The 27,683-nt window shown below is 39.3% G+C and overlaps 1 protein-coding gene across 2 annotated transcripts in view; it reads right to left on the reverse strand.

The window, feature by feature from the left end:
* The window catches only part of ipo8 (importin 8), a 49,103-nt gene extending 22,521 nt beyond the window's left edge, over nt 1–26,582 (reverse strand). Inside the window, exons 1-17 of one of the 2 annotated variants that reach the window (XM_084710723.1) lie at nt 25,832–26,582; nt 24,744–24,825; nt 23,475–23,631; nt 23,157–23,315; nt 21,789–21,945; nt 20,042–20,131; nt 16,689–16,783; nt 16,522–16,606; nt 16,279–16,413; nt 14,322–14,421; nt 13,889–13,965; nt 11,781–11,897; nt 11,601–11,690; nt 8,292–8,457; nt 7,014–7,174; nt 6,731–6,856; nt 6,501–6,576 (exon numbers count right to left, since the gene is read on the reverse strand). In XM_084710723.1, coding sequence (XP_084566849.1) covers nt 6,501–6,576; nt 6,731–6,856; nt 7,014–7,174; nt 8,292–8,457; nt 11,601–11,690; nt 11,781–11,897; nt 13,889–13,965; nt 14,322–14,421; nt 16,279–16,413; nt 16,522–16,606; nt 16,689–16,783; nt 20,042–20,131; nt 21,789–21,945; nt 23,157–23,315; nt 23,475–23,631; nt 24,744–24,825; nt 25,832–25,915 — 1,957 coding nt within the window. In that variant the 5' untranslated portion in view covers nt 25,916–26,582. The remainder of the gene's footprint in view (nt 1–6,500; nt 6,577–6,730; nt 6,857–7,013; nt 7,175–8,291; nt 8,458–11,600; nt 11,691–11,780; nt 11,898–13,888; nt 13,966–14,321; nt 14,422–16,278; nt 16,414–16,521; nt 16,607–16,688; nt 16,784–20,041; nt 20,132–21,788; nt 21,946–23,156; nt 23,316–23,474; nt 23,632–24,743; nt 24,826–25,831) is intronic. The other variant, XM_084710724.1, reaches the window with a different exon arrangement.
* Nucleotides 26,583–27,683: the final 1,101 nt, after the last annotated feature.

Consider the following 27,683-nt stretch of genomic DNA (forward strand, 5'->3'; position numbering starts at 1 on the left):
GTTTCACAATAAAAGCCATGTTCAGACGTGAAAGGTTTCTGTCCACCGAAACGCTAGAGGGCTTTTAATTTGAAACAGAAACAGGAGGTAACTTTAACAGGGCAAACGGGAGCAAAACAAAACAAGGCTTCATACTAAAACATGACCAATTACACCAGGGGTCAGCAACCTGTGGCCCTGGAGCCGTCTGTGGCTCGTTCACCCCTCTCCAGTGGCTCCCTGTGGCTTTGACAGAAAATTAATTAGCAACAGATTTTTTTTAAAACAATTTAATTGTTTATCACTGTTGTAGGCTTAAAGGGATTCTTAACTTCATTTGTTTATTTGATAGGGACACTGCATGTTAATGAACATCAGTATAAACATACGAGATGTAAACATGCAGGAGCAAATCTGTAGTCCCTAGGCTGGTACAAATGACAATGTATGAATACATATATACAAAACACAGGTAAAAAACATAAAATAAAATGTGCAGATGTGTAACAGCTCTGTACCTTTTGGTGGTGGCCAGTCTTGGGCTAGATATGGATGCTATATCCAAAAAAAGAAGTCTTTTTTGGTTCAAAAATGGCTCTTGTGATAGTAAATAGGTTGCTGGCCCCTGAATTACAGGGAAGAAGAAGGCTTGCCTTTAATACAAGTCTGTTGTAAGTGCAGGGCTGAGGTAAATAAAGGACCTGGTGCTATTTGAGGAAAAATGGTGGTTTTATTCTTCTGAAATAAGAAACATTACATACACCAGCAGGTTAGTTTTGTTAAGAGAAAGCTGCAACACAAGAAGATGCACTAAAGTTGCCAGGTATGTTGAAACTGATTGTGAATGTGCATACAAACTAGAAGACTTTCAAATAGCAATTTCTGCTCTATGCTGTGACTGTCGGGCACAGAGGCAACAGAAGTCTTCAACAAAGACAATTCTGATGAAGTCTTTAAGAAATTCAATGTGCACCGCCTATTGAAGAAAAATGAAATGTATGAGAGGTACATCTTTGGCTTACGCATGCAGCAACAGGAAGGGTCGTTTGATAGCTTTCCCACTGACCTCAAGCTAAAAGCACAGTCTTGTAATTTCAATGATGTCTGAACATTCACATTGGAACGTGCTGTAAAAATATGCCAAGCCAGTCAGTGAGCATGCCAATATGTACTGACTTTTGATGAGCCTGCACCTGGAGCAGCGAGACAAGGCGGTGAGGCGGCAGACGCGGTGTTGGTGAAAGTAAATGCCAGGGCAAGTTTAAAACCAAGGATAATGAGATGTTCACTGGCAAGAGATGTAGTGAAAAGCACCACATGCCCTCCTTATGGGGAAACGTGTGCAGAGTGTAAGCAACACCATTATGTAAAAATATTCTTCTCCAAAGATAAGAAGAAAGGACATCGGGTGCACACAGAGGAAGAAACATGACCATGATGATGTGAGTGAAATATTTTTCATCAAGATGGTGTCATGAGATGAAGGTGACAGCACACAAACCTCAGAGATCACAGACACTGGCCAGACTGTGTTATGTGAAGTGCAGTGAAAAATGGAAAATGGATTGCACTGCTGGGTGGGTTTCCATTCACCTGCTTTTAAGTGCGTTTTCAGTTTGTGCATAAAAAAAAGACAGAAAAGTGTAAGAAAATTTGAAAAAATCTTGAAATATTGGTTTCTGGAGTGAAAAAGTTGGTTTTTGGTTTGTATTTACATTGAGTGGAAAAAAATGTGGTAAAGTGCCCTCCAGTGGACAAAATGTGGCCAAATGTCTTCTAAGGTGCCGCTCCAGTGGACAAAATGTGGTACAGTGTCTTCTAGAGTGCCCTTTGAGTCACGTAAGACTAATAAATGATGATCTAAACCAGGGATTGTAGCTGTTTCACCATAAATGCATGTTGACTTTTGGCAGGCTAGTGCCTCACCACATACACCTGGCCCTTTTTATTTTTTTTGCCACTGCCCCTCAGACAGCTTGAGTTCACCACCGCATGATGAACATGACATACATGAAAGCACAGGATTTAAACCGACATTGAAGCTTCTGCCCCACTGAAGAGATGAAATAATTACAGATGAAAACATTAGATACGTGAAAATTAATGGAAAAAACTGAGAGAGACTACAGAGCCAGACTTCATGTTCTTGAAGCCTCAAAAAGAACAAAGACCTACAGTGATGCTTCAGCAGATGTTTAGGGAGCTGTGCTGCTCTGAGCTGATGGAGACAAATGGCAACTGATGGTGTATGTTTTCAGAGGCTGAAGAACACTGTGCTCAAATAGAAAAGGACACTCTGGGCTGGTTTATGGGTGTGGAAAGTTTGACAGTCTAAGTTTGCCGATATTTAGATGGATCATAAATGCTTGATTTCAATCATTTAAAAGAACTTCACAGACATTAAAAGAGAGCCAGAGAAGCAGTTCATTGGCTGATATTGACATGCAAATTGACAGAATAATCAGGAAATATGACACGTCTCAGACACCACTATAAACAAAGGAAGCAACACTGATCACAGACACTCCAACTTAACCATGGTAAAAGGTGGGCACTGACTAGGCCTATCTCTTGGTAAGAGATTACCACTGAAACTAAAATAGCACAGATATCAAGTACATTCTGTCATCACACATACTGTTTGTTAGTCAAGAGTATTTACACTTGAAAACCTGAAGTGCTACAAGCTATGATTTAAATAAGTGTGCCTTGGAAAAAGTCTGCCAGCCCCATCTAACTAATCTGCATACTGAGTCACTCTCATCAATACCAGTGTAAATGCTCAGGCATTCAGATAGAGATGGCAAGGCAGAGACTGTTTCACCTCAGATGCTTGAGGAAATTCCAGGTACTCCTAAAATAATGAGGGAAATTGGACTCTTGCACCATCAAGAGCATCTTAGCGGGGAACATCACTGCCTGGTACACAACACCACTGAATATGGCCATAAGGCCCTGCAAAGACTGTTTTGTTCAGATGAACATACAGTACACAATGCTCTACCCTGCCTAAAGAATATTTACACAAGGTGCTGCAAGAATAAGGTGAGTCATTTAGGATGCCAACCACCTGCAGAACAGCCTTTTTCTTTGCTGCTGTGAGGAAGAAAGAACCTGCTCCACCAAACCAGCCCTGAGAGGCTGTCAGGACACTTGGATCCTAAATGATCCTTGGATCCATAACATTCAAACCTGCATTCAAACAAGTGAATGACAATGATCAACTCATTACAACAGCATCTGTCAAGCGGTGAGATATATTTGGCAGCAAGTGAACAGTCAGTTCTTCAACTTGATGTGTTGGAAGCAGTAAAAATGGGCAGTATGAGGATTTAAAGCAACTTTGACAAGGGCCAGATAGTCACGGCAGATGACAAGGTCAGAGCATCTCTAAAACAGCAGGTCTTGTGTTGTGTAGCTGGTATGCATCTACCAAAAGTGGTCCAAGGAGGGACAGCAGGTGAACTGGCAACAGGGTAATGGGTGCTCAAGACTATTTGATGTGGGGACCAAAGGTTAGACCATCTAGTTTGATCCCACAGAAGAGCTACTACAGCACAAATTTCTGAAAAAGTTAATGCTGAATATGAGAGAAAGTTGTCAAAGCACACAATTAATTGCAGCTTGCTGTGGCCAGAGAGCCCGTGCTGACACCTATCCACCACCAAAAGCACCTAAAATAGGCATGTGAGCGAGAGAATGGACCATGGAGCAATGGAAGAAGGTGGCCTGGTGTTGACAAGTTGTTGACTTGGCCTCCAGACTCCCTAGATCTCAGTCTGACTGGGCATCTGTGGGATGTGCTGGAAAAACAAGGCCCATCCATGGACATCCCAACTTGCATCTTACAGGAATTGCTACTAACATCTTAAGTTAGGGGTACAAGGGGGCTGATAGACGTTAGGTCCTTTATGCAGGTGTTTTTAAAGTTCTCTTGGCTGACTGGTGTATATTTATTTCTATTCCAATTCTATTTCAATTCTTTTTAATGCATATACTGAAGGAGATGGTGGGATTACTTTCCACTGTGATTGTTCTATTGACATATATAGAAATGGACAAGATGAGAACTCTGCAAAAGTGATGCCAGAACATCTCTATTGTCCCCTGGTGTCTGGCTGCAATATAGGTTATAAATCTTGTTAATAGATAGGACATGGATCAAACTAAATCATCAAAGTACATGACATTTTTTGTCTAACATTGGTGTATGACATTTTGGGCAGTTTTTATCATGTTAATGTGTTCAAGTGTTCAATTTTCTGATCAGTTTGATTTTAATTAGTTATTTAATGCTATAAAAAAAAAGGGGGGGATTTATGCCATGACTGACAGCTGAGCTCTGCTCGCAAGTGAGTCAGCTGACTGTATGGGCGGTCACTGCTGCACAGACTCTGATGCCATCTTGCACTGGTGATATCATTTGGAGCCACTTGTGCGCAGGATATTTTGGCTCTAATTTTGTACAGTTGGACCAAGTGGAGACAAGGCATCCATCTTTATACACAGTCACTGGATTGTATCTTATATGCTTACATGTGACAAATAAACTGTTAATATAATGTTAATACTTGGTGGAAATGGACCCTTTTTTGTAGCAAAATCACTATGTTCCATTCTCTGCTAAAAATGTGGGTGTATGTACAATGTTATCATGACTAACAGAAATGAGCACCTAAACTAAAAGTAATAAGACCTATGGTTTACTAACCAGAACTATCCTTTAAAATAAGAGATGCATCTCATTTATGATCAGCTGAAAAAGAAAAGACAGTGGAAAATAATATAGACAAGTAAAAAGGCAGTTGTACTTCAGGTTCTGACATTAAGGGGAGCAACCAAGACAAGAATAACGTTTGCTGCCATCTGCAGGTTAAAAATGTAGCCTTTCACTGTCAGAAGTGTGTCCTCACTATGTCAGCAGGGGGGAAATAAACGCTCAGAGTAGATGCACGCTGGCAGCAGTTGTAATGAATCTGTGATACCCCTGAGGAGCGTCAGTGTGATTATGAGGACTGCACTGATGTGTTCAACTCCTCCTTCTCCTTGGGGACTCATGCAATAAAGTGAGGGGTAAAGAGCACAGCTGTGCTGGATCTTATGTGTGAGTCTGTCAGTGTGGTATAGATTTCCTGAGGAAAAAATTAGCTTGACCTCTCTATCTTTCATTTTATTCATTATGACCCTCTCCTGCTGCTTTATCTGCCTCTGCCTGAACACGGCTTTCCATTCTGGCAGCAGGAGGTTATCAGTTAATCCATTCATTAACAGAGGGGGAAGGCTCCAATCCTCCGCAAGGCAAACTGCTCCAATTACCAGGATTACACACACAAACACACACACACACACTTTTTCTATGCCTCATTATCTCTCATTTTTACATACAAGCACACATTAGCACCTGCAGCATTATGTGTATTCACATACACAGATGCACAGACTGTGGGCATAAATTAGTGCATGCATGTATAAACAAATACAATACAGTCCTGCAAGTTCCTTTTCTCTGTCTTCACTGCAACATTACTTTGTTCGTATATCTGTATGTTATGCAAGGACACGAGAGAGAGAGAAATAAGAAATAAACAATGATACCCAGGAGAACAGAGCAGGGAACAAAACTCAGAACAGCAACAACAAAAGCTGCGACTGAACAAAAATTCAAATTTAAAATCCATTTCACTTTGTAAGTGCTCAAAAAAAAAACAACAAAACTAAAAGCCTAAGAGCCACCAGTGGCCCTTAGAGGCTGAAATTTGCATCATCTTCTGGCGTACAGACAGAAGAGATGAGTCAGAGAGCTGCAGGTTTCACCAATCACCTGTTTGCACAAAAGCATGTAAAGTGAGATGTGTTGCTTATGTATGAAGATCTGGATAAGCACGCCTTTGAAAATTTGTAGATTTTAACTGTGTGAAGGACATGTTGACTAATTTGCTTGGTTGCTTTGTCTTAAGTTATATGCACGTGAGAGACTTTATATCAGGAGGAAATCAACAGTTTTGCAGAGTGGTGCACAGAAAACAACCTGCTGCTCAACGTCAGCAAAACCAAGGAGTTCATTGCAAAAACAGCGAAAAGGTGCCCACCAAAGCACTGGCTGCATTCTGTCACATGATCACTGCTCTGCACCAAGTAGCAGTCCCCAAACACTCTGTGTTGCATTGCAGATATGGATCTTGGTAATGGCAGTGACCAAAACGTCACTGGAGAAACCCTTGCAGAATCTGTCTTATGAATGGATCAGTTGGGGAAAACTGACTTTAACAAGTGCACAAAGACTCTTCAGAGAGAAGGGAATAAGAATAAACAAATCTCTTCCTTAAACTGTGTGAGGAACCCAGAGGGGACACGGCACTATGTTAAGGAGCAGATGAATAAATGAAAAACAAACCAACAATTCCCCAAAAAATATTTTAGGCTGAAGTGAGAGCGACAGAATATCCAAACAACAGGAATCTGGGTGTGAGTGTTTGTGTGTAATCATGTAAAAACAATGGGTCGCCCGCGCGCACACACACCTGCCATACCTATGATGGGCTTCTGCAAGACCAGGCCGATCACCTGCAAACAGATCCCCTCCAGCTGCTGAGTGATCTGAGAGAAGAACAAAATATACAGTGTCAAATATCACAATACTGTGACAGCATGTTCAAGTGTGTTCTGTGACTGCTGTGTGTGTGTGTGTGTGTGTGTGTGTGTGTGTGTGTGTGTGTGTGTGTGTGTGCTTGTGTGCTTGTGTGAGAGAGACCTCCTTGTGGTCCTCCATGACAGTGAGGATGGTGTCAATGGTGCTTAGGATGCCCAGGGCCATGACGGTCTTGTCTTCGTTCTCCTCATACTCTTCGCTCTGAAGGACCCTGGTGAAGATCTCCGCCTGACAAAAACAAACGAACACACTCAGAGGTTACACACACACTTCAGGACAGTAAATGATATCTTCTGCAGGAACAGACAGAGCTTCTGTGTGAATGAAGACTCTTTACAAGTATGTCATGATGTAATGATAAGAATTGTGTGTGTTGTGTTGTTACCAGGTTCTGGGTCATGTCCACGGCGATGGCGGCCACCTCCTGGTTGTACTCGCAGATCATCTTCTGGATGACGTTGGTCAGGTCGTCGTTCTCCGTCTCTTTCACCACGTGCAGCAGCTCTTGCATGATCGGACGAATGTAGGGCCTGATGTATAGCTTGGCTACACACACACACACACACACACACACACAAACAGGAACAAAGATCACATGTGTGTAAAATCATCTTTCACTGTATATGTAATTTTATATAATAAAATATATCAATATTATGATATATTATTAAATGACGTGGCTTGTCTAAAACCTGTCTGATTGTTTCTTGCCTTGTCAGACTTGATGCTGCTGTACTGTATATTGCTGTATCTTCTTGCTTTCAGTCTTTGCTAAGCTAATCACATCCTAAATGAGACTGATATCAGTCTTCTCATCTTTTTGAAAGCAAATAAATGTGTTTCTCAAAACGACTGCCTTTAAGTGTTAGTCATATTTCAGGGTTCCAACACATTTTGCCAGTGAATTTTCAAAACTTTCCCATAGTTCTTCCATATTTTATCCCATTTCCATTTAAAAAAGGTATGCCTATAGCTGCACAAGCTTTTTCATTAGCGCTTGATAACGTTACTATGCTTGTTAGATATTCCCACTGCAAACTAGCGGTGTTAGCTGCATACATCAATGTGCATCATGTGCTCCTAGTGTTTTAGGGTTTTAAGGGTGGCAACGTGTAACGTTAAAAACATTTTGAGATTTTTATGATCATATTTTAAACAATGGCTAAAGATTTTTTCTAATATCACAACTGTGGGAACCCTGATATTTGCACTTGTCCAGTACTTTGCATCATTCTTTGAATATCCTTTGACCAGTTTTTCTACTCAAATAATACAGCAGCATTAGCTGATCTGCAGGAATATGGATGCTTTTTTGCAGTGTTTTGGAATTTATGCTTAAGTTTCAAATTGTGAGAGCTTTCCTTAATCAATCATTAGTAAAAATGTAATTGTTTAATTGTTATTTAAAAGAAAACATAAAATTTTGCTTCTACCAAACAATACTAAAGGCATTTTCTCCCTCAATAAAGGCACAGCAACATATTGCACATTCACTGGCAGCATTATGAAATATAAAGAAGTAAAGATCTACAAATTAAGCACATATATTTATATATCAGATAACAAGAGGAGTGATAGTAGATTAGATTTACTTGATCAATAAATTATGATCAAAAAATCACTATCATCCCTAGTTTGTGGCGATATCAAATACTTTACAGACCTTGTTCTTGGTTGCTGACCAGCGTCTGCAGAGCGATGGCGGCCTCCACCTTGACGGGCATCTCTTTGTCGTCGATCAGGTCCTGTTTGACCAGCTCGACGGCGTTCCTCAGCACCAGCTCGTCATGGAAACGCAATGGGCTGAAGCAGTGGAGCACCCAGCATGACTGCCGAAACACAGCACAGAAACACGTCAACACAACAACCAGATGTGTTTCATCTCTGTCCATCATCAAGTGAGGCTCCACCAGGTGGCTCAGTGTGGGTTACAATACACCAGGGCTGCAACTAACAATTATTTCCATTGTTGAGTAATCTGGTGATCATTTTCTCAGTTAATTGATTATTTAATCCTGTCACAATATTATCAGTTGAAAAACAGGTCCAAACATGTGCAGCACATGGATGAACGTATTTTGGACCTCTTTCTCAAGTTTCTGTAACGATTACTTTCATTATCAATCAATCTAATGATCTTTTTCTACATTAATCAATTTGTTGTTTGGTCCATAACATGGTGAAAAATGTTAAACAGTGATTCCAAAGTTTAAGATGATGTCCTCAAATGTTTTGTTCACAGCCCAAAGATATTTTGTTTATGTCAGAGAGGAGTGAAAAAACAAAAAATATTCACATTTAAGAGGCTGAAATCAGAGAATTTGGGCTTTTTTTTCCTTTCTCAAAATGACTCAAATCGATTGATCAATTATCAAAATAGTTGGCAATTAATTTAATAATTGACTAATCATTGCACATATGAAGGTGGACATTAGGACCATGTGTCCTACATCCTGTGATAGTTGGAGGGTAATTTCTTCAGCTGCAATGTGGCGCCATCTGCTGAAAACCCTACAACATTACTTTAATTCACAAGTTACCTGTATATACTAATTGTCTGTCATCTCTGGTCCTCAGGGACCCCTGTCCTGCATGTTTTAGACATTTCTCTGCTCCAACACACCTGATTCAAATGATCAGGTTGTTATCAGGCTTCTGCAGAGGTTTGATGATGAGCTGATCATTTGAATCAAACACTGCTGTATATTGAAACCCTTGTGGCAGTATTTCTTTTTCCAGCGCTTTCTGTTCCATCTACTGGTCCGTTATTGCTACATCTAACTTTATTATGGTCAAACTTTAATACCTCAAAATGTCTTCATTCTAAAACATGAAAGGATGCAACTAATGATTATTTTCACTGTCAATCTGTCGATCATTTTCTCAATGGATCGATTAATTAATCCTGCCACAGTCTTGTCAGCTGAAAATTTTGACCTATTTTTCTTTCTATCCTGTAGTGATTATTTTCATTATTAATCTGTTGATTATTTCCTTGACTAATTGAAATGTCAAAAAATGTTGAAAACATTAAAAATCCAAGATGACGTCCTCAAATGTCTTGTTTTTTCCACAAATCAAGATATTCAGTTTACTGTCAGAGAGGAGTAATGGAACGAGGAAATATTCACACTGAAGAAGCTGAAATCTTAAAAATGTACTCATGACTGTTTACTACTGATTATCAGAATAGTAGACAATTTAATAGTCAATAATCATTGCAGCCCTAAAGATAAAATTCAAAAAGAAGTTAAATCACAAAACAACAAAATTCAAACTGATTAATTATATACCACTCAGTGATATTTTTCAAAATAAAAGTAATTAATTGCTTAATTTACAAGGACCAATATGATAATCAACAAACAATTTTTAAAGTAAAATTAGTGCAGGCTTTTTAAATGTGGGTAAACTTGATAAAAAAAGGTTACTGACCCTTTTTTTCATAGCCCCAACATGGCAAGTTAACTTGAAAGTCATGATTTACACCATGTTTTTAGCCTGAATTTTTACTGTAGATCCTTAGCTTGGAGCCACGTTCACATGCGCGTGCACACCGTCTGAACTGGATGTGTGTAATGTATCAGTATGTGCGTGCAGGTTAACTTGTCATGCCAGGGCTTTAGGAGACTTGTTTTTGAAAACTGGTCACTATTCACTTCCATTGAGATTCTGCAACATTGTTTTCCTGTGAAACTCCAGCAGAGTTTTGTGGACTAAAAAACTAAACCTGACCTTCACTCAGCATGAGGGTGAGTAGATGATCACTAAATTTTCACTTTTGAGTGAACTATCCTTTTAGGGCAGACGTGCATTATCTGGGAAACATCATACTGATTCACTCTACATGGAGCTGAAACTAATACTGGTATGATAAATATTCTCTGAATAACTTAGTGTATGTTAATGAATTTTACTGTGGCTCGGCTCTGTTAAATTTAACAGCATGTTAACAGAACATGACAATGTGCCCTGAATCAACACAGACATTGATCTGCACTAACATTAACTTCCCTTTAGTTATATAGCTGATATTTACTTTGACAGACACTGCAGGACAGTGTGTTTCCAGGTGTCTTTTACGCATACCTTTAATGGCGCTCATCATAATTAGGAATGATGTCTTATTTTCAGTTTGACTACAAGAGAAAAGTGTCCACAGACAGGTCGTCTCTCCTCTCTCTGGTCTTTTCTTTCCACCTGACAGGCTGCTGGTGAAGATGAGGCACTCTGCCAGATTTATTGGTGCTTTGAGATGCTGATTACTGTGATCCAGTTAAGCTGTCCACCTAAACAGACTATTTCATCTTGCTTTTATTCATCAGGACAGAATGAATAGAGATTTTGTCATCATTCTTGTTGTCAGTATTTTTTTTTTTTTTTACCGTCCAAATCACACACACAGATAAAAGACGTCAACGAATACTTACCATCAAAATTTTTGTTGACAAAATTAACACTGGAACCAATGAATACCTGTGACTACAGCAGAGTGATTTGCCCTGGGAGTGAATGCAAACTGTACTGCAGATGTTTGAAGATTTTTTTTCAGTGTAAAGAGGGCTTAAGTTACCAAATTAAACTGACTGAAATATCTCTACAGAGAAGTTCATCGTAACTGTGAAATAAAAAATTTATATTTCCATTTGGTCACTTTTGCAGATTTCATAGGTCAGGGCAGACTTTTCTGTGCTGCTTTAAAATGAAAGGGCTGTAAAATATTTATATTCACTGCTGCTAGTGGTGAGACTGCTGTCAGTATCAAAGGGATTCAATGTCTGGAGTGAGAATATACCTCCAGCAGGCACAGTTACACTGACCTACACCTGAGTACCAGCAGAGAAGCTCCTGGACTGTAAACACATCATGTGGGGTTACAGTCTGAACGCAGCCTCTCTGTGAGACACAATAACGCTGAACAAAGAGAAAAAAAGATGAGCCAAGTACCGGAGGGACAGGAGGGTTCACTCACCCTGGCTCGCAGGTACCCCAGAGGAGAGTTGAGCAGAGGGAAGACATAGTTTTGCAGCATCAGCTCCATCTGCTCCCTGTACATCCGCTTCTGTAGGATGAGACGTACAAATACATAATACAGAGATGAGCAGCAAGAACTTTAAACTTTACCTTTAAACTAATCTGTGGATGTGTGTACCTTCAGTAAGAGCTCAGCCAGAGCTCCGATGCAATGCAGGGCTCCGTCCTTCCTGCGGGGGTCAGCAGAGGGGTCCATCAGTATCTGGTGGCAGAACTCCATCATCTGAGGAAGAACCTGCAGAGGGGAAAGGACAGCAAAAAGGTGGATTCATAAATAGAGGCTCTTTTCACTGTTGTACTTGAGAATCTCTGGCTAAGAGGTGAATGTCTTCATTTTTTCAGTAACCGAACTGCTGACAGAAAAAACTAATCAGTGCTGTGATGGAGAAACACTCATTTAAAAGTCCTGCATTATAAAGTTTACTTAAACCGGCATCAACAAAATATATGACTTATTATCCCCTTATTAACAGAGGTGGGACATTTATTTCTTTTCATTTGCAAGGAAAATCTTTATTATTAACCACAGAACAGAAGTCAAGAACAGCCATTCCTGCAATAAAGATCTTTATCTCCAGATTTAAAGTTAATTATTTCTTTATCTCAAAAAACAAGCAAATGACAGGATAATGAACCTGTTATCACACGAAAACAAAAGGCTGTTTCATTTTATTACTTCTAATGTTTTGTTAGGTCATAAAAACGTAATGGTTTGCTTTGAAACTCCTGACGCCACCCTGCAGAGCAGTGTGTGTATGTCATGGTGCACTCTTAAGAATTAAAGCACATTGGTTTCTCAGTGAACACCAGTATAACATAAATATGAAACACAAAAAAGGCTGCCTTGAGAAGGAACAGCAGCCTGACAGCTGTGGCATTTAAAGAGGAGGCTGAGCTGTTAAGAGAACAAGAATGCTGCTAATAAACCAGAACTTGTCCAAACGTATACACTGTGTAGAAAACGTGACAAAACTAATGTTTAAAAGTTGCTGTCAGTCAGACAGTTCAACTCATTTTTGCCTGTGAGGCTACATATCAATCTACTCATCTGTACAAGCAGGTCTGAGGAGTAACAGATTACATGGAAAAAAAAAAGAAAAAAGGTAACCATTACAGTAACAGATAAAGAAGATGGGAACAGTTGTGCACAGTGCACAGACAGCTGCTAACCATTTTTGTCTTTAAATCGAAAAACAAAAGAAGGAACAGCTATATTAATCTGCATCTATTTTGAAAATCGATTAATTGTTTTGAGTCATTTTTTTAAGAATGTCCAAATTCTCTGATTTCAGCTTCTTAAATGTGAATATTTTCTGGTTTCTTTACTCCTCTCTGACAGTAAACTGAATATCTTTGAGTTGTGTACAAAACAAGACCTTTGAGGACGTCATCTTGGACTTTGGGAAACACTGATCAACATTTTTCACTATTTTCTGACATTTTATGGACCAAATGATTAATGGAGAACACGGTTGACAGACGACTGGTTAATGAAATGAATTTACAGGAAAAGAAAACTTGAAAAATAAGACCAAATATGTGGAGCACAGGGATGTACGTCCATGTGCTCCACATCTTTGGACCTGTTTTTCAAATGACAAGACTGTGGCAAGATTAACAAATCAATTAATCGTTTGGAGTAATTTTTTAAGGAAAAAAAGGTCAGATTTCTCTGATTCCAGCCTCTTAAATGTGAATATTTTCTAGTTTCTTCACTCCTCACTGACAGTAAACTGAATATCTTTAAGTTGTAGACAAAACATCTTGGACTTTGATTAACATTCCTTACAATTTATCCAACCAATTATTCAGTGATGAAAATAATAATTAATAATAGTCATTTGTTGCAGCCCTAAAAACACTATTAGTCTAAACAATTTCAGCATATTTTATGTTGAGTTTGTATTGCATAAAAGCCTGTGAAAACAAAAGCTGTATTCTTGTGATTATTTTGAGAAACTGGCCTTTTCTTTCCTCTAGATAACAAGATAAATTAACCTGTTATCAGAAGAAAACAGGCTTTGTTATTGTGAGATAACCACGTTAAATAAATTGCAGGCAGGTCGTTCTTGGCTTCCATTCCACAACCATCAGACAAAAGTACTGAAGTTGAAGTGTGAAGTCTCATAAAATCCTTGGTTTCATAAATTCAGGCAGAGATTCAGTGCCTACAAACTGTAGAAGTGCTGTAGTGGAGTAAATGTACTCTGGAATTTTCCCCCTCACCTCCTTCCTCTTGCGGGCAGCTTTACACAGGAGGCTCTGGGCAGCGGTGGCTGGCAGGGCGTGGTCATCATAGAGGTCTGCAACAGAGACAAACACACACTCACTTACACAAAAGAATGGGATCAAACATGTTGAAAGACATGGGCAACAGTGCTTCTCCACCACGAAACACAACGGCAATGTTACAACTGAAAGGTCACAGATACAAAGTGCAGTTCACAAACAAAAGCCCATTTTCTCAGTTTTTCCTGTACTTTAATTTATGGTATATAACACACACACACACACACACACTGCTGATTAGTCAAGACAGTCATCTGTTAAGCATCAAAAGCAGTGTAGGGATTAGTTCATTTCCAGTGTGAAATGTAGGTTTGACTAATAAAGTTAGGTCAGATTTTTAAAGGTAGAATTGGGGAGTTTGAGTACTCACTGAACTTCATGCGGATGTACTCGTAGGGGTCTTCCTGCCAGAGCTTCTCATCCTCGTCTTTGTAACACATGAGAGGGAAGATGACCTCCTGACAGATGGCCTGGAAGAGACGAAGCTTCTCATCAGCTCAGGGGCAGAATTACACTGGCTTAAAGAAAACAGGTTAGCAAATATGGATGCAAAAAATGCATATTCTCAAATTAAAAAAAAATGTTTAAGTATGCTTTTATACTGAGCAGGCTGGACTACTGCGATGCTCTCCTTGTGTGTTTTAAAGGGTTACTTCAGATTCACTTAAGTGACTAAATAAAACAAGCACTGTAACAGATCGAGGCAGCAGTCGATCTGCAACTGCTGTGTTCTGTGAGGTGAAATGACATCTGGTGGCTTTGGAGAGAGTGACATTTGGCCAATATAACAGCAGTTTCTCATTGGAAAATGCTGTCTGATGGCTAGATAAAGTGGTGAAAATATTCTAAATATACCATACACCAAAACTTATATTGATTTTATTCACTCCAGAAAATCTGAATCATGTCCTCAAAACCAATGTCTTCAGCCTGGCTTTTGGGATTAAGAAGGGAGAGATGATCTAATTTAGTTTATATAATTATTTTATTATATTACTTTCCTATCAGTTTCATTTATTATGTATTTTTTTGTATTAGTCCACGCTTGTAGTGTGTTATTTTCTGTCTGTCAATGAAGCCCTTTGACCTGCACTGATTGACTTGATTGATTTATAATTAGTTCATTACTTCAATAATCAATTGTTTGAAACTGTCACCATAGCCTCTGGGAAATTGTTATCTGCATTTTGACTGTTTTCTGACAGTTTATTGACAAAGTGATAAATAAAATATAGATATTGAAAATAATCAGAAATTATTGTGATCAACAAGAATACACACAATGTGATTTCATGAGAAACAGTGAATGTAAATAACATTTACCAGAAAACTCCTCAGGGCACAAACCTGAACAAAACCCAGATTTAAACCGTTGCATGGCACATTCCAACGCCCTTTGTCAGTATTTGGAACAGTTCCAGGAACGAGGAAACCAGTGGAACTAAACTCTGGAGCTAAACTAGGAACTTAAAGTCCTCTTTGCAAAATTCTGTTTTTCTCCATACAAGAACCATAAGATCAGACAAATCAGACCAATGAATGATTAAAGAATGATGGCTGTGTTTAAGGTGCTTTCACACCTAAAAGTCTGGACCAAGGTTTGTTTTTTTGGGACACTGTTAACATTTGGTCAGTTTTGGTTTTACATTGCAGTTATCCAAGCAGACTGAAGAACTTTTCATAGTCTACTGTCATATTTTACATGTTTTCCAGTTGACTCCTTATAAAGTTGTCAGACCAGATGTTGATTAAACATCTGGTCTCCTCCTGTTCACAAGTGCTCCTGCGGCTCATTTTATTTTGGTGCATTGTTTTTCATTCTTCCAGCTCTGATGACATCCTGCTGTAATTTCCTGTAACTGGTCTGAAGGAACGAACCATCCAAACAATGTTTTCACACTAAAAACAAACTAAACCATGGTTTATTTTGATTTGGACCAACACCACCTCTTTTTTTTGCTGGACCAAAGTCTAGCTTTTTGATCCAGAATGTGATCCGGAGGAGGTTTCACACCCAGACTTTTGGTCCAGATCAAACTGAAAAGTCAGACAATCCAGACCAGGTGCGAAAACACCCTAAAATGCAATGTTCACAACATAGCACTGATTTTGTTCTTTGTATGTGGGACTGATGGAACTACATCCTGTTCCTGTTTCTCTCAGTCAAAATGCTAGCTAAATTCCTGAGTTCATCAAAAGGTTCTTGGTCCCCTGTGACTGAAACACCCGGACCTGAAACAAAGGGAATTACAACCCTTCCAAACCTGAACCCATTAGGCCTGATCTAATCAGGTCTGGACTCAGATTCAAAGCTGTAGCCTGCCTACCTGCATGTGTGGCTTCATTTGTTTCCAGGTCAGAGAGTGTGACAGGCCCTGGTTGAGGTAATTGATACACTGCTGCAGGACGCGAGGAGTGACATACTGCTTTTGTCGGTGCTGGTCCACCACCTTTAGTAGGACCTGGACACACAACACAGCACCCACAGGGAAAAAACAGTGAGACCCAAACAGTCAGAGCTGCAACGTGAGTGACAGATACACAGGAAAATCTCAGTGAGACATGCTCACCTGCTGTATGCCCACTGCATACGTCTTCAGGAAGAAGTCTGCAAACTCATAGTACTCCTTTGTCACATTGCCAGGGCTTCCATACCTGTCAGTCAGAGCAGAAGCATGTGATTGGCTGTTGATTACAGATCTGCTTTCTGCTAATGTGAGAGCAGCTCTGGACTAACCGTTCAAACAGCCTGGTGATGATGCGCAGCGCCCACTTCTTACACTTCCACCATGCCAGCTCAGGACGGTCATCCTCATCAACCTCCAATGTCTCCTAAAACACACACACACACACACACACACACATATTATATTCAGTTTTTAAAACTTGAGACAGACAGTTCACCGCAAAATCAAAGACGCACATTTTTCCTCTGGCCCATTAGAGCCATTTATCCATCTAGATCAGACCTGGGCATTGTATGGCCCGCGGGCCGGATCCAGCCCACATGATGGTTCTATCTGGCCCGCGATGTCGAAGACAAACTACGCCATTTTACTTAAGAGGCTAAAGAGACGAATGAAATTATCTAAATCAGCTTTTATTTTGAAATGCTTGTGTGGCGTGAGTGCGCTTCCTCCTGTCATAATTGATTGACGCGAGTGATGTTTGCAGTCCCTGCATCTTCTGCTGAGGTTGATGCTGAATGTCGAGTGTTTAATAAGTCATGGACTGTTAAGTATTTTTTTCACAGAGGTCAGCAATAAGGCTGTGTGCTTAGTTTGCAACGAACACGTTGCTGTGTAGAACACAGTATTATTTTTTGTCAAGATTTTTGTTTTTTTGGCATTAACATCCACACTGAATCATTCAAAAAACAAAACAAAAGTACTCCTTTTCTCATAAATTGAAAAAAGTAACCTACACATGTGTTTATAGGTCAGGACAGGAGACATTGTACCGTTTTGGATTTTTTCCCATCAGGTTTGTTTTGTTGCTCAACAGTTCTTGTCAAAGAAGTAAACAGGAGTTCATGATGAGATGTGTCCAAGCATCACGTGTTTGTTCTGTGTGTACAAAACAGTATTATTTTGTCATGCTATTTGTTTTTTGCACTGAGAATCTACAGTGGATTATTAAAAAACAAACTAATGTTCTCATCTGAAAACAGCAATTTGTGCATTTTTTTGTTATATTTTATATCTGGCTGTTTTTCAGCTAACACTTCTTGCCAAAGATAAAACAGGTTTACAGGATGGGTTGTGTCCACAGCATCCCTGGTGTGCTGCTTTAGATTATCTGTACAGTATTTTCAAAGACTCCTGCATAATTTAATGTTCTTAATAAGATGCTGTTTGGAATGATTTTCAATATAATAAATACTGAAGACTAAGAGTAAGTGTACAGTATGTTTTCTATATTTAATCTTAACGATAAAAGTGAGGTACAGTGTGATAAAAATTTGTGCGGCCCCCGGCAACAATTAGGGCTTCTCATGTGGCCTCTTAGGAAAAATAATTGCCCACCCTTGATCTAGATAGTTTTGGTGTGAGTTGCAGAGTTTTGGAGGTGTCACCAGTAGAGATGTCTGGCTTCTCTTCAATATTATAGGACTACAGGGAACTCAGCTTGTGGTGTTCAAAGCACCAAAAAATACCATCCATTGTCCATAACCACTTATCCTTGATGGGTCGTGGGGGGGAGCTGGAGCCTATCCCAGCTGACACTGGAGGAGGGCGGGGTACACCCTGACGAGTCACCAGTTCATCGCAGGGCTGACACATAGAGACAAACAACTACTCACACTCACATTCACACCTATGAGCAATTTAGAGTTGTCAGTTAACCTATTACGCTGCATGGACTGTGCGAGGAAGCCAGAGTACCTGGAGAGAACCAATGCAGACATGAAGAGAACATGCAAACTCCACACAGAAAGGCCCTGCCTCAGTCACAAACTCCCCAGACCCCCAACCAGATGGGGGATTCAAACTCAGAACTTTCACGCTGTGAGGTGACAGTGCTAACCACTGCACCACCATGCCGCAAAAAATTATAACCAGTTACTCCTAGTTACTCAAGATCTATAGACCATGTGATCATTTCATGTAGCAACTATTTTCTTTCTAGTAGAGAGAAAGTAGTTCTGGTAGATTCTACTGCAGAACAAAACTAGTTCGTACATGAAACTGTTGATACATAGTTCAACTCATTTGGGTATATGTGAACATTGCAATCAAACTTGGATGCAGGGCAAAACAAGCAGGCCAAAGATCACATGGACAGTTTGTTTGCAGTCAGAATGCAATCAACTCTCCCATCCAAAACCGCTGGATTGCACACTGCCTGATGAGACGCTGTTTCACGTTAGAACAGCTATCTAATCACCTGATGTTATCTGAAGAACAATTGTCGTGCAAGTTAGTTGTTGTGTGTACCCATCTACGAGAGTGAACTCTCAAGGCTGCATGTATTATAATAAGATGCTTCGAGACACTTTTCAAAAAAAAAAAAAAACACTTAGGAAGTGATTGTATGAACCATCTATCACGTTAAACAGGGGCCAACTTCAACCAATCAGATCAAACTCTTGCTGAAGCTGCTCAGGAGAAGAGAGGAAACATCTTTTCCATCGAGAAAAGCCTTCAGTACTGTTCTTTGCTCTTCTTTCAATGAAGAAATACTCTCCAGTTCTGAAATAACTGACGCTATCACTGTATCTACAATAACCTCTTCAGGAACTGCCATTTTTTGTTCAAGATGAGTCACTTCCACGGACATTTCTCACTGACGTCACACCTAAAACCACGCCCATAGCTGCCAGCAGTCACTCCTGGGATACTAATCAGCTGCACCTTTTGTTGCGGACACAAACAGATCATTTGAAGCCTGGAAAGATGGATTCTCACTCAATCACATGCTGCCTCACCAGGTATGGTCTTTGTTAGAACTGAATGCTTTGTTCATTTAATGAACAGTCAGATTTTTCCCTGCCTATCTAACTCAAAGGTGGGCCATCTCTGTATTGTTGGCTGCCACCTATGTCGAAAATTCCAACAAATATTGATTATCAATTGTTTATTAAATCAATCACCAACAAAAGTCAAAATTCTCTGATTCCTTAATGAAAATGATTGACATTGATACTGAAAATAATTGTTACAGGAAAGAAAATAAAATTTCAAGTGACAAGACTTATTAATTGATTAATCAAGAAAATAATCAACAGATTAATCGACAGTGAAAAAAATCATTAGTTGCAGCCCTAATCAAAGCAATGAAAACCATCAGCAAGACATGCTGCTGGTGCTCGATAATGAAGAAGTAAACAAATGAGAAAGAGGAGGAAGCATTTTGAGGCATTTCTGACCAATGAGAGTACAGCTTGGTCTTGAATATTACTGTGTGAACACAAATGAAGTAAGAAAAATGCAACTGATAGTCCCTGAATCTGAAGAAAGCAAAAGCACTACAGGTCTAAAAATGCCCTTAGATACAGTGAAATATAAGTGTTCATTAACTAATTACCAACTGATCAGTTAACACAAACAATTGTGCATATTTGTGTGTGCATGTGTGCATGTGTCTTACAGCTGGGACGTCTCGGTCCATTATGGCTCGCAGGATTTCCATCCACTGAGTCATCACTGTGTTGTTGATCAGCTGGAGAGGCAGCGAGTACTGCAGGACAGCAAAGAGGTCAAATCATCATCATCATCATCATCATCATCATCATCATCATCATCGTGACACACTTCACAGACTTCATTCAGACAGACGGTGTCAGTCAGGTACTGATATGTTTGTTCTGACTTTATTCAGACATGACAGGAGCTTTAGAGAAAGAAGCACTCTGCTCTGTGATATTTGTCTCCTGGTGTGAGAAACAGAGTGCAGTCACTGCTGAAGTGCAGCAGACAGTAGAAAAGACATGATATCAAGTATCTGGTAAGTGACACGCCAGATTTTTGATGTCTGGATTTTTTTTCTATATATATTATAATATTATTAGGGATGTTCCTGGTGACTAATTGTCCTGTTGAATAAACACACATTTTAATTTAGACTAGCCAACTGGTGGGAAAACATTTGAGCTCAATTTACTACATGATAAGGTTAAACATCAGTTTAACATCAGTACTGAAAAAGTATTAAGAGTTTGAAGTCATTAATCAAAGTCTACAATAACCAAATCGTCTTTTAAATGCCACTGAAATTTGTGCGCTGTGCTTTATGAACGTTGCAGATCATCCTTCAAAACATGACAAGAACTCACTAAATGCTTCAACTTTTCAGACCCAACAGGATCAAGAGCGTCTGCGGGTAAACTACATTATTCACCCAGACGAGATGTTAGCTGTCAGCCTGACACACATGGCTAACATTAGCAGTGCTAGCAGCAGCTGCTGCTGCTCTGCTTGCAGGTTAATGTCCGTGTCTGTGCTGAATGTGGTCACACATTGCTCTAGTTGAGTGGTTATACACCAGTGTATTCTGGAACGGCCCATATTCAACCTTATTTTTATTTTGTACATCTAAATACTGGCAAACCGTACTGTTTACAAGCTGTCACTTGTCCCACTTCGCTGATTAACAACATCTAGGCCACTGGGGCATTCATGCTGGACGAGAGGGGCTGTTGTCTGCTGGGGCTGCAGCCCTGGCTAGTGGCAGGTGACTACGTGACAGCCTAGAGGCAACAGATAATTAACTGACATTGTACATGAATATAATATTGATAAATAGTTTAAACAACTAGTATTTTGTGCGCCAATTGTCACCAATTTAATTGTGTATTCAACTATCCCTATATATTATATCAATTTATTTTTAATATATGAAGTTATGATAATTTCTCTCTTACAAGTCAACTGCATTCTTCTAATCATGTCACAGATCATTGCACAAAAAGTCACACCACCTTTGTGTTTCCAAAAGTTGCAGATTGAAATTGGAGCACACAGAGCAGTGCTGGAAGAAACGCAGGCTATAGCCTAGTGGTGTGTTGCTTCAAGAAAAATGCAGCTGTATGAAGGAGTAATTTAACATATTTGTTTAACTTATACGCTAATATATATGGTTGAACCTGCTGTTTAAAGCTGCCATTCCCGTTTGACAAACACTGTACTCTCTCTGTCTTCTACTGACTAAGTTTGAAATGTTCCAAGTGATCCAAACACAACAAAGTTTCTGTCTTTATTTCTGCTCCAACATTTTTGAATCTTGTGCTCACTGTTTCTGGCTTTTATCATGTGTTCTCACACAAACACACACACACACACACACACACACACACACACACACACACACACACACACACACACACACACACACACACCTGTACGAGAGCGTGGAAGATCTTGAGGATCTGTTTCTGGATCAGGACAGAGAAGATGGTGGCGTCGGCCAGCAGCTGGCTGATGAGCTGCTGAATCCTCGGCAGGAAGATCTGCATCGCTGCCAGCAATGGCTCCCTCTCATCTGCCTTCCTGTACCTGAAGTACACACACACACACAAAAACAGAAACACAATGAAATGACAAAGAAGTATATTAATACTCGTTATTTTAAGAGCTACTGGAAGGAAATAAGAGCTAATGGTTCTTTCTAGGATCCTTCTTTAAGGATTCTAATATACGCTTTTCAATATGTCTAAATTTTATGAGTTAATAGATTAGATCTCATTTGTTTCATCTGCAAACAAATAAAAAGTAAAACCAATTTGTGGTGTTAGAGAGAGATGCATGCTGGAACTATCGCTTGGTCTCTGTGCACAGAAATTACACTGAGCTGTTGTTTAAGAATGCACGAATCAGGGTTTTTGGGGCCGATCACCGATCACAGAGTCTATTTGAAGCTTTCTATTTATCATGTTGCATTATTTATATATTTATTTAACATTTCGACAACATTGTATATTGAGTATGAGTATAAAACATCTTGAAAATTACCACAGAGGTACTTGCCTGTTTTAAACAACCTTTATGGTATAGATTACTGACGAGGTGCACCTGAATGCACCATGAAATCTCTGACACTGAGAGTCTGTGTGTGTTAAACTCCGACACAGACTGCAGTCTGTGTCATTTTCTTTTTCACTTCTTTCTCCATGTTTTCAGCTGTATTACTGCTACGATTCAACCACAAATCTACTGTCTGGGCCTGCAACTTCAGTGTTCTGTGAGGCAAAATTACTGATTTTCCAAATGAGTCTGGTTACTGTGGAGAGAGCAATATTTACAGAACACTGGTTTCCCACCAGAAAAGTCTGTCTAATAGCAAGGTAAAGCAGTGAAAATATTCTAAATATAGCCTACACTCAAACTAACACTGATTTTTCTTAGGCATTTATAATGCGTTTTATTGCTGACCCTGTCCACAACAGTACATTGCTCAGCTTCCTACACAAGTACTCCTGGGTACAACTGGGTGCATGTCGACTGTCATGTACCTCATACAACCACACTTCAAAAAAAAAAATCAGAACTATCCCAAACTATTCCAAACAAAACAAATAAGTCTTTAGTGTTTTAGTTACTTTGGCCATAAATGTTCTGCTCTAATCTTAAGCGATCTGATGACCTCAGACCACAGACTCATCATGGGACTAAGGTGATCTGTAGTCGTGATGTGAGGACTAATATCTCCCCAGGAGGGCCGCTCACAGCGCTGAGGTGGAACAGAGGAACACCAACAGGTTACTCACTCGTATGTTTTGACCAGCTGGTAGAGAGCCAGCAGGCTGCCATACCAGCTGCCGCTGTTCTGAGACTGCAGGTACATGCCGATCTTGTCCACGATGGCGGTCCAGCGGCCAGGGAAGTCGTGTTTTATGATGGCTCGCAGACACATGGTCAGCTGGGCGCTATGGACAGAGCAGGAACATATGGAGACCTTTACTGCATAATTAAGGTTAGATGAGAGTGAGTTGAAAAACTTTGCACCCAAGTTAAAAAAGAAGTTAAAAGTGTGTATGTGTGTGTGTGTGTGTGTGTGTGTGTGTGTTCAGCGTGTGTGTGTGTACCGTATGGACCCTGGACAGCGGATGATGCCCTCCACTATGTGGTCTCTGATCTGCTGCCGGTCGTTCTCATGGATGTTGAAAGGAAAGACAACCTCACCCAGAGATGGCTCCCTGTCCTGCCAGTACTGACTCACCATGTTCTTCAAGTAGATGGCCGCTACAGACAGACAGACAGACAGACAGACACACACACACACACACACACACACACACACACATACACACACACACAGTCAGTGAGTAAGACAAAGTTGCAAATACAGACAATTTTCTGATTCACTGACTGTCACTGACAATTATTAACAGTCAGTAACATCTTTGGCAGTCATTAAGTGTCATTAACCATCACTGACAATCATTGACAGCTATTAACAGAATTTTGACTCAATGCCACAAACACCACCAAAAGTGGATTCATCTGTTGCTAATGGTCCCCAACAAATGCAGTATTCTCTCTTGCAGAAGTGAGTCATGATGTGGGGTATGAATTTCTTCCATCATGGGAATAGAATATTTGTTTCACAGTTTGAACATACAAACAGAAAATATTCACATATAAGAAGCTGAGAATATTGATCTATTTCTTTAAAAATATTCAAATCAATTAATTGATTATTAAAATAGTTGGTGATTAACATGATAATAATCAATTAATCACCCAATCTCTAAACCCTGTTATTCAAACTGATTGATGAAGTTGTAAAGGAAAAAAATAAAAAAATAAATAAATAAATATATATATATATATATATATATATATATATATATATATATATATATATATATATATATATATATATATAATACATAAATATATATAAATATAAATATAAATATACATATATATATATAATTTTTTTTAAGTAGAACTATATCAGCATTACTTTCTGCAGTCTTCTAGAAAATTCTGCTAGGATTTATATTTAGGTGTAAGTCTTAATATCTTTTCCTCAATTTGTTATCATCATAAAATAAACATGAGGAGCAAAATATTAGTTGTGAAGAATTAAAAATGTCAAAAAACATCACACTGACCGCACACAAACGAGCCTGATAAACAACTTTCCTTATGAACAGCACCAATGTCTTTGTATTTCTTCTCTTATAAAAATGACATGGTGGTGCGATTACCTTGGCCAAAACTGTGCCAGTGTGAACTTTGTAACTGGTGAACCAAGATGTAAACTGTCAGACAGTGCTGGAGCGTAATGAGCAGTGAGATGCAAAACAACAGTCCATATAACATCAGCTGGATTGTTGTAGTCGTACCTGCCTGACGGACAGGGAACTCCACCTGCTCCGACACGATGATCTGAAGCAGGGTGGGGGCGAAGTTGATGATCTTGTAGGACTGAAAGAGAAAGAGAGAGAGATCAGATTCGGTGAGATACAACTAGGAGAGGATAGACAGAGCTGTTTCAACACTATTTCATTAAACCATTAACATTTTACGTGTGCACAAGAAGAGAATAGCATGTGTTAATACATCATATTTATTAACATGAAGACATGGAACAGAATATCTAACCCACCATTACAGATCAGACCCAAACATTAAGGTTCCAGATATAAATGAACAAACTTGAAGAAGACAAACATCAAAGCAAAGAGGGGGAAAAAACATCACGGACCTCATAACAATCATTCTAGAGATGTTACAATACCATTTTTTCCTCTTGATGCCTATTCCTGAACTTTGTCTCATTCCAATTGGATACCAGTGTGTTAAATAAAATGTATATTTTTTTATTACTTTTTGACAGCTGCATACTACCCACCCTTTCTGAATCTGATATAACTGCTATCATTGTTGCATGGCATGGCTTTTTTTGGAGTAAACTGTCCCTTAAAGCCTGAACAACATTGTGGTGCAGTAACCAATCCACAGCTTTATTAATGAATTATTGAGGGGCCCTTATTTTTATTTACCCTGTACTGATCATTTGCTGTAATGACTGGTTACATAAATTCACTGCAGTAGCAGCAGCAGCACTGTGTACCACCTCCAGCTGAGCTCTGTGTGTGTTCCTGTGAACTCCAGTGTTGACATGAGAAAGTTTGGGCTCCACAGCTCCCGATGGTCGATGATGGCTGTCACATCTGACTCCCATTGTTCTTCTTCGACGCAGCTGCCTGGGAACACTTCAGTCAAACTGCTGATCAGATTGCAGGCCTGATATAAAACTCCCAAACCGGGGCGGGGGAATCGGCAGGCCAATGCCGAGCTGGATCACAGAAACACGGCCTCCCCTCCTCCACCAAAACCGGCAGAAGGTCTGGGCCAAAGGGGTCCATGATGCCTCCCAGTCCGGAGAAAACAAACAAACAGAAGAACTAGTTAAGGTTAGCTCACCCACCTGATTGAGTTCATTCTCCGCAGCTATTCGCAGATTCGGATCGATGGTCCCCTTCAGAGCCTGGATTATCCGGTTGGGATCCATATGTTCTCACTTCCACGGTTCCTTCTATGTTTTTACTTTCACATACATGCACCGTTAGCTTTCTGCTTTATATTCAGCCAAGCGTTATGGATCTGCATTCACTGTGGCCCGAAAAACTCAAACGTCCGACGTTTACATACACAACGTCCGCTCAGTATGTTCACAGTAAACGGCTCGTGACGGAGGACTCGTTACAGGCGTGTTATTGTGAAAGCCAAGCTGCTTTACCTTCCGTCAAACTCCGGCTAACTTGACGGAAAACGGTGGCCCTGCCCCGTTTTACCGGCAACCGACTGTCGGTGGACGTAAAGCCGAGTAAACAGACAGTTTACGGTTTTCCTCCTCTTCTGTGTAGACGTAGTGGTAAGTGAGCAGCGTTGCTGCCACCGTGAGAGCTGGAGCCGTTACTGCTGCAGGTGCAGCGCGTGCACTCAACTGGTTCTGGCCAATCAGCAGCTGAGCTGACAGACTAAAGTGGCACGTGAGGACACAAACTGTCCATTTCTTATTTTTCATTTTCAAGATAAAATAAATTTAGCATAATAAAATGTAAACTCATCACAAATTAAGCTACATAAAATGTAAAATAACCAAAAAATGAAAAAAAAAAAAGCCTTGTGAATAAAAAACAAATGGCTAAAATAAGACAACACTGATCATCAGGTCCAATTTTTAAACTGCTAATGATACACCAATAAATAATAAATAAATACTATTATGATCTAAAACAGGCAATGTTGTGATTTTCCTATTTAACCATTCTCTAAATTGCTTCTAAAAAAAAAACTGCTGAAATAAAATTATGCTTTGTTGTTTCAATATCACCATTACATAAAACACATACATTATTCTGAAAACCAAATCTTAATCTTAAAAATTAACTTGACAGTAAAAATCATTTATCGTTTTGTGGTGAATTTCTTTTGTTTTGGGTGGAATTGGGTGTAAAGAATTCCATTCCCAATTTAGATATTGTTGACTGGTCAAAAATATTCTAAATATTATTTCTAGAAGATTGGGCAGGGTATGCATCACTTGTTAGGACAGATCAAATGAATTAGTTTGAACATCTTTTATTTCTGCTTCAATCTATGGAGATGCAAGTGTTCAAAATTACTCATAAAATGAAAACTTATAACTAGTGGTGAAATGTAAGTATTTTTATTCAAGTTTGATGTACTTTACGTGAGTATTTTCTTTTTATACCACTTTGCATTTCTGATTCACTGCAGTTCAGAAAGAAGTATTATACTTTTTCTTCACCATAATAGATTTTATTTTCACAGCAGCCATTTTATTTTCACAGTAGATCTGTTCCATTCAGGTCAAACAGAGTCAGCATGTTGATAGTCTGTTATTTTAACTTACTTTTACTAAAGTAACATTTTCAGAACAGAACTTCTATCAGATATATTTATAGTGTGCCATTTGTACTTTTACTTAAGGATCTGTACATTCTTCACTGTATATAACCATGAAATTGTAAACTAATCCAATATATTCTCAAAACCCAGTTTCATCATTATGAGATGAACTTCTTTGTACAATCACAGAGCTTGTTGCAGGTTATTTTTATTTCAACCCAGCACTTTTGATTTCAAGTTAGTATTTCTTTATATATCCCAATATCACAACTCAGATATATTTATTTCCCCAAAGTCTGTTTCTTTATTCATGCCTTTTTCTTTAATTCAAGAGATGCACTATACAACATTAAGATATATTGGAGTAATGTCGTTCAGAGCAGAGAATCACACTCCCTGTGTAT

The sequence above is a fragment of the Lutjanus erythropterus genome, chromosome 22 (genome assembly GCF_056507025.1).
Source record: "Lutjanus erythropterus isolate fLutEry1 chromosome 22, fLutEry1.hap2, whole genome shotgun sequence".
In the NCBI taxonomy this organism is placed as follows: domain Eukaryota; kingdom Metazoa; phylum Chordata; class Actinopteri; order Lutjaniformes; family Lutjanidae; genus Lutjanus; species Lutjanus erythropterus.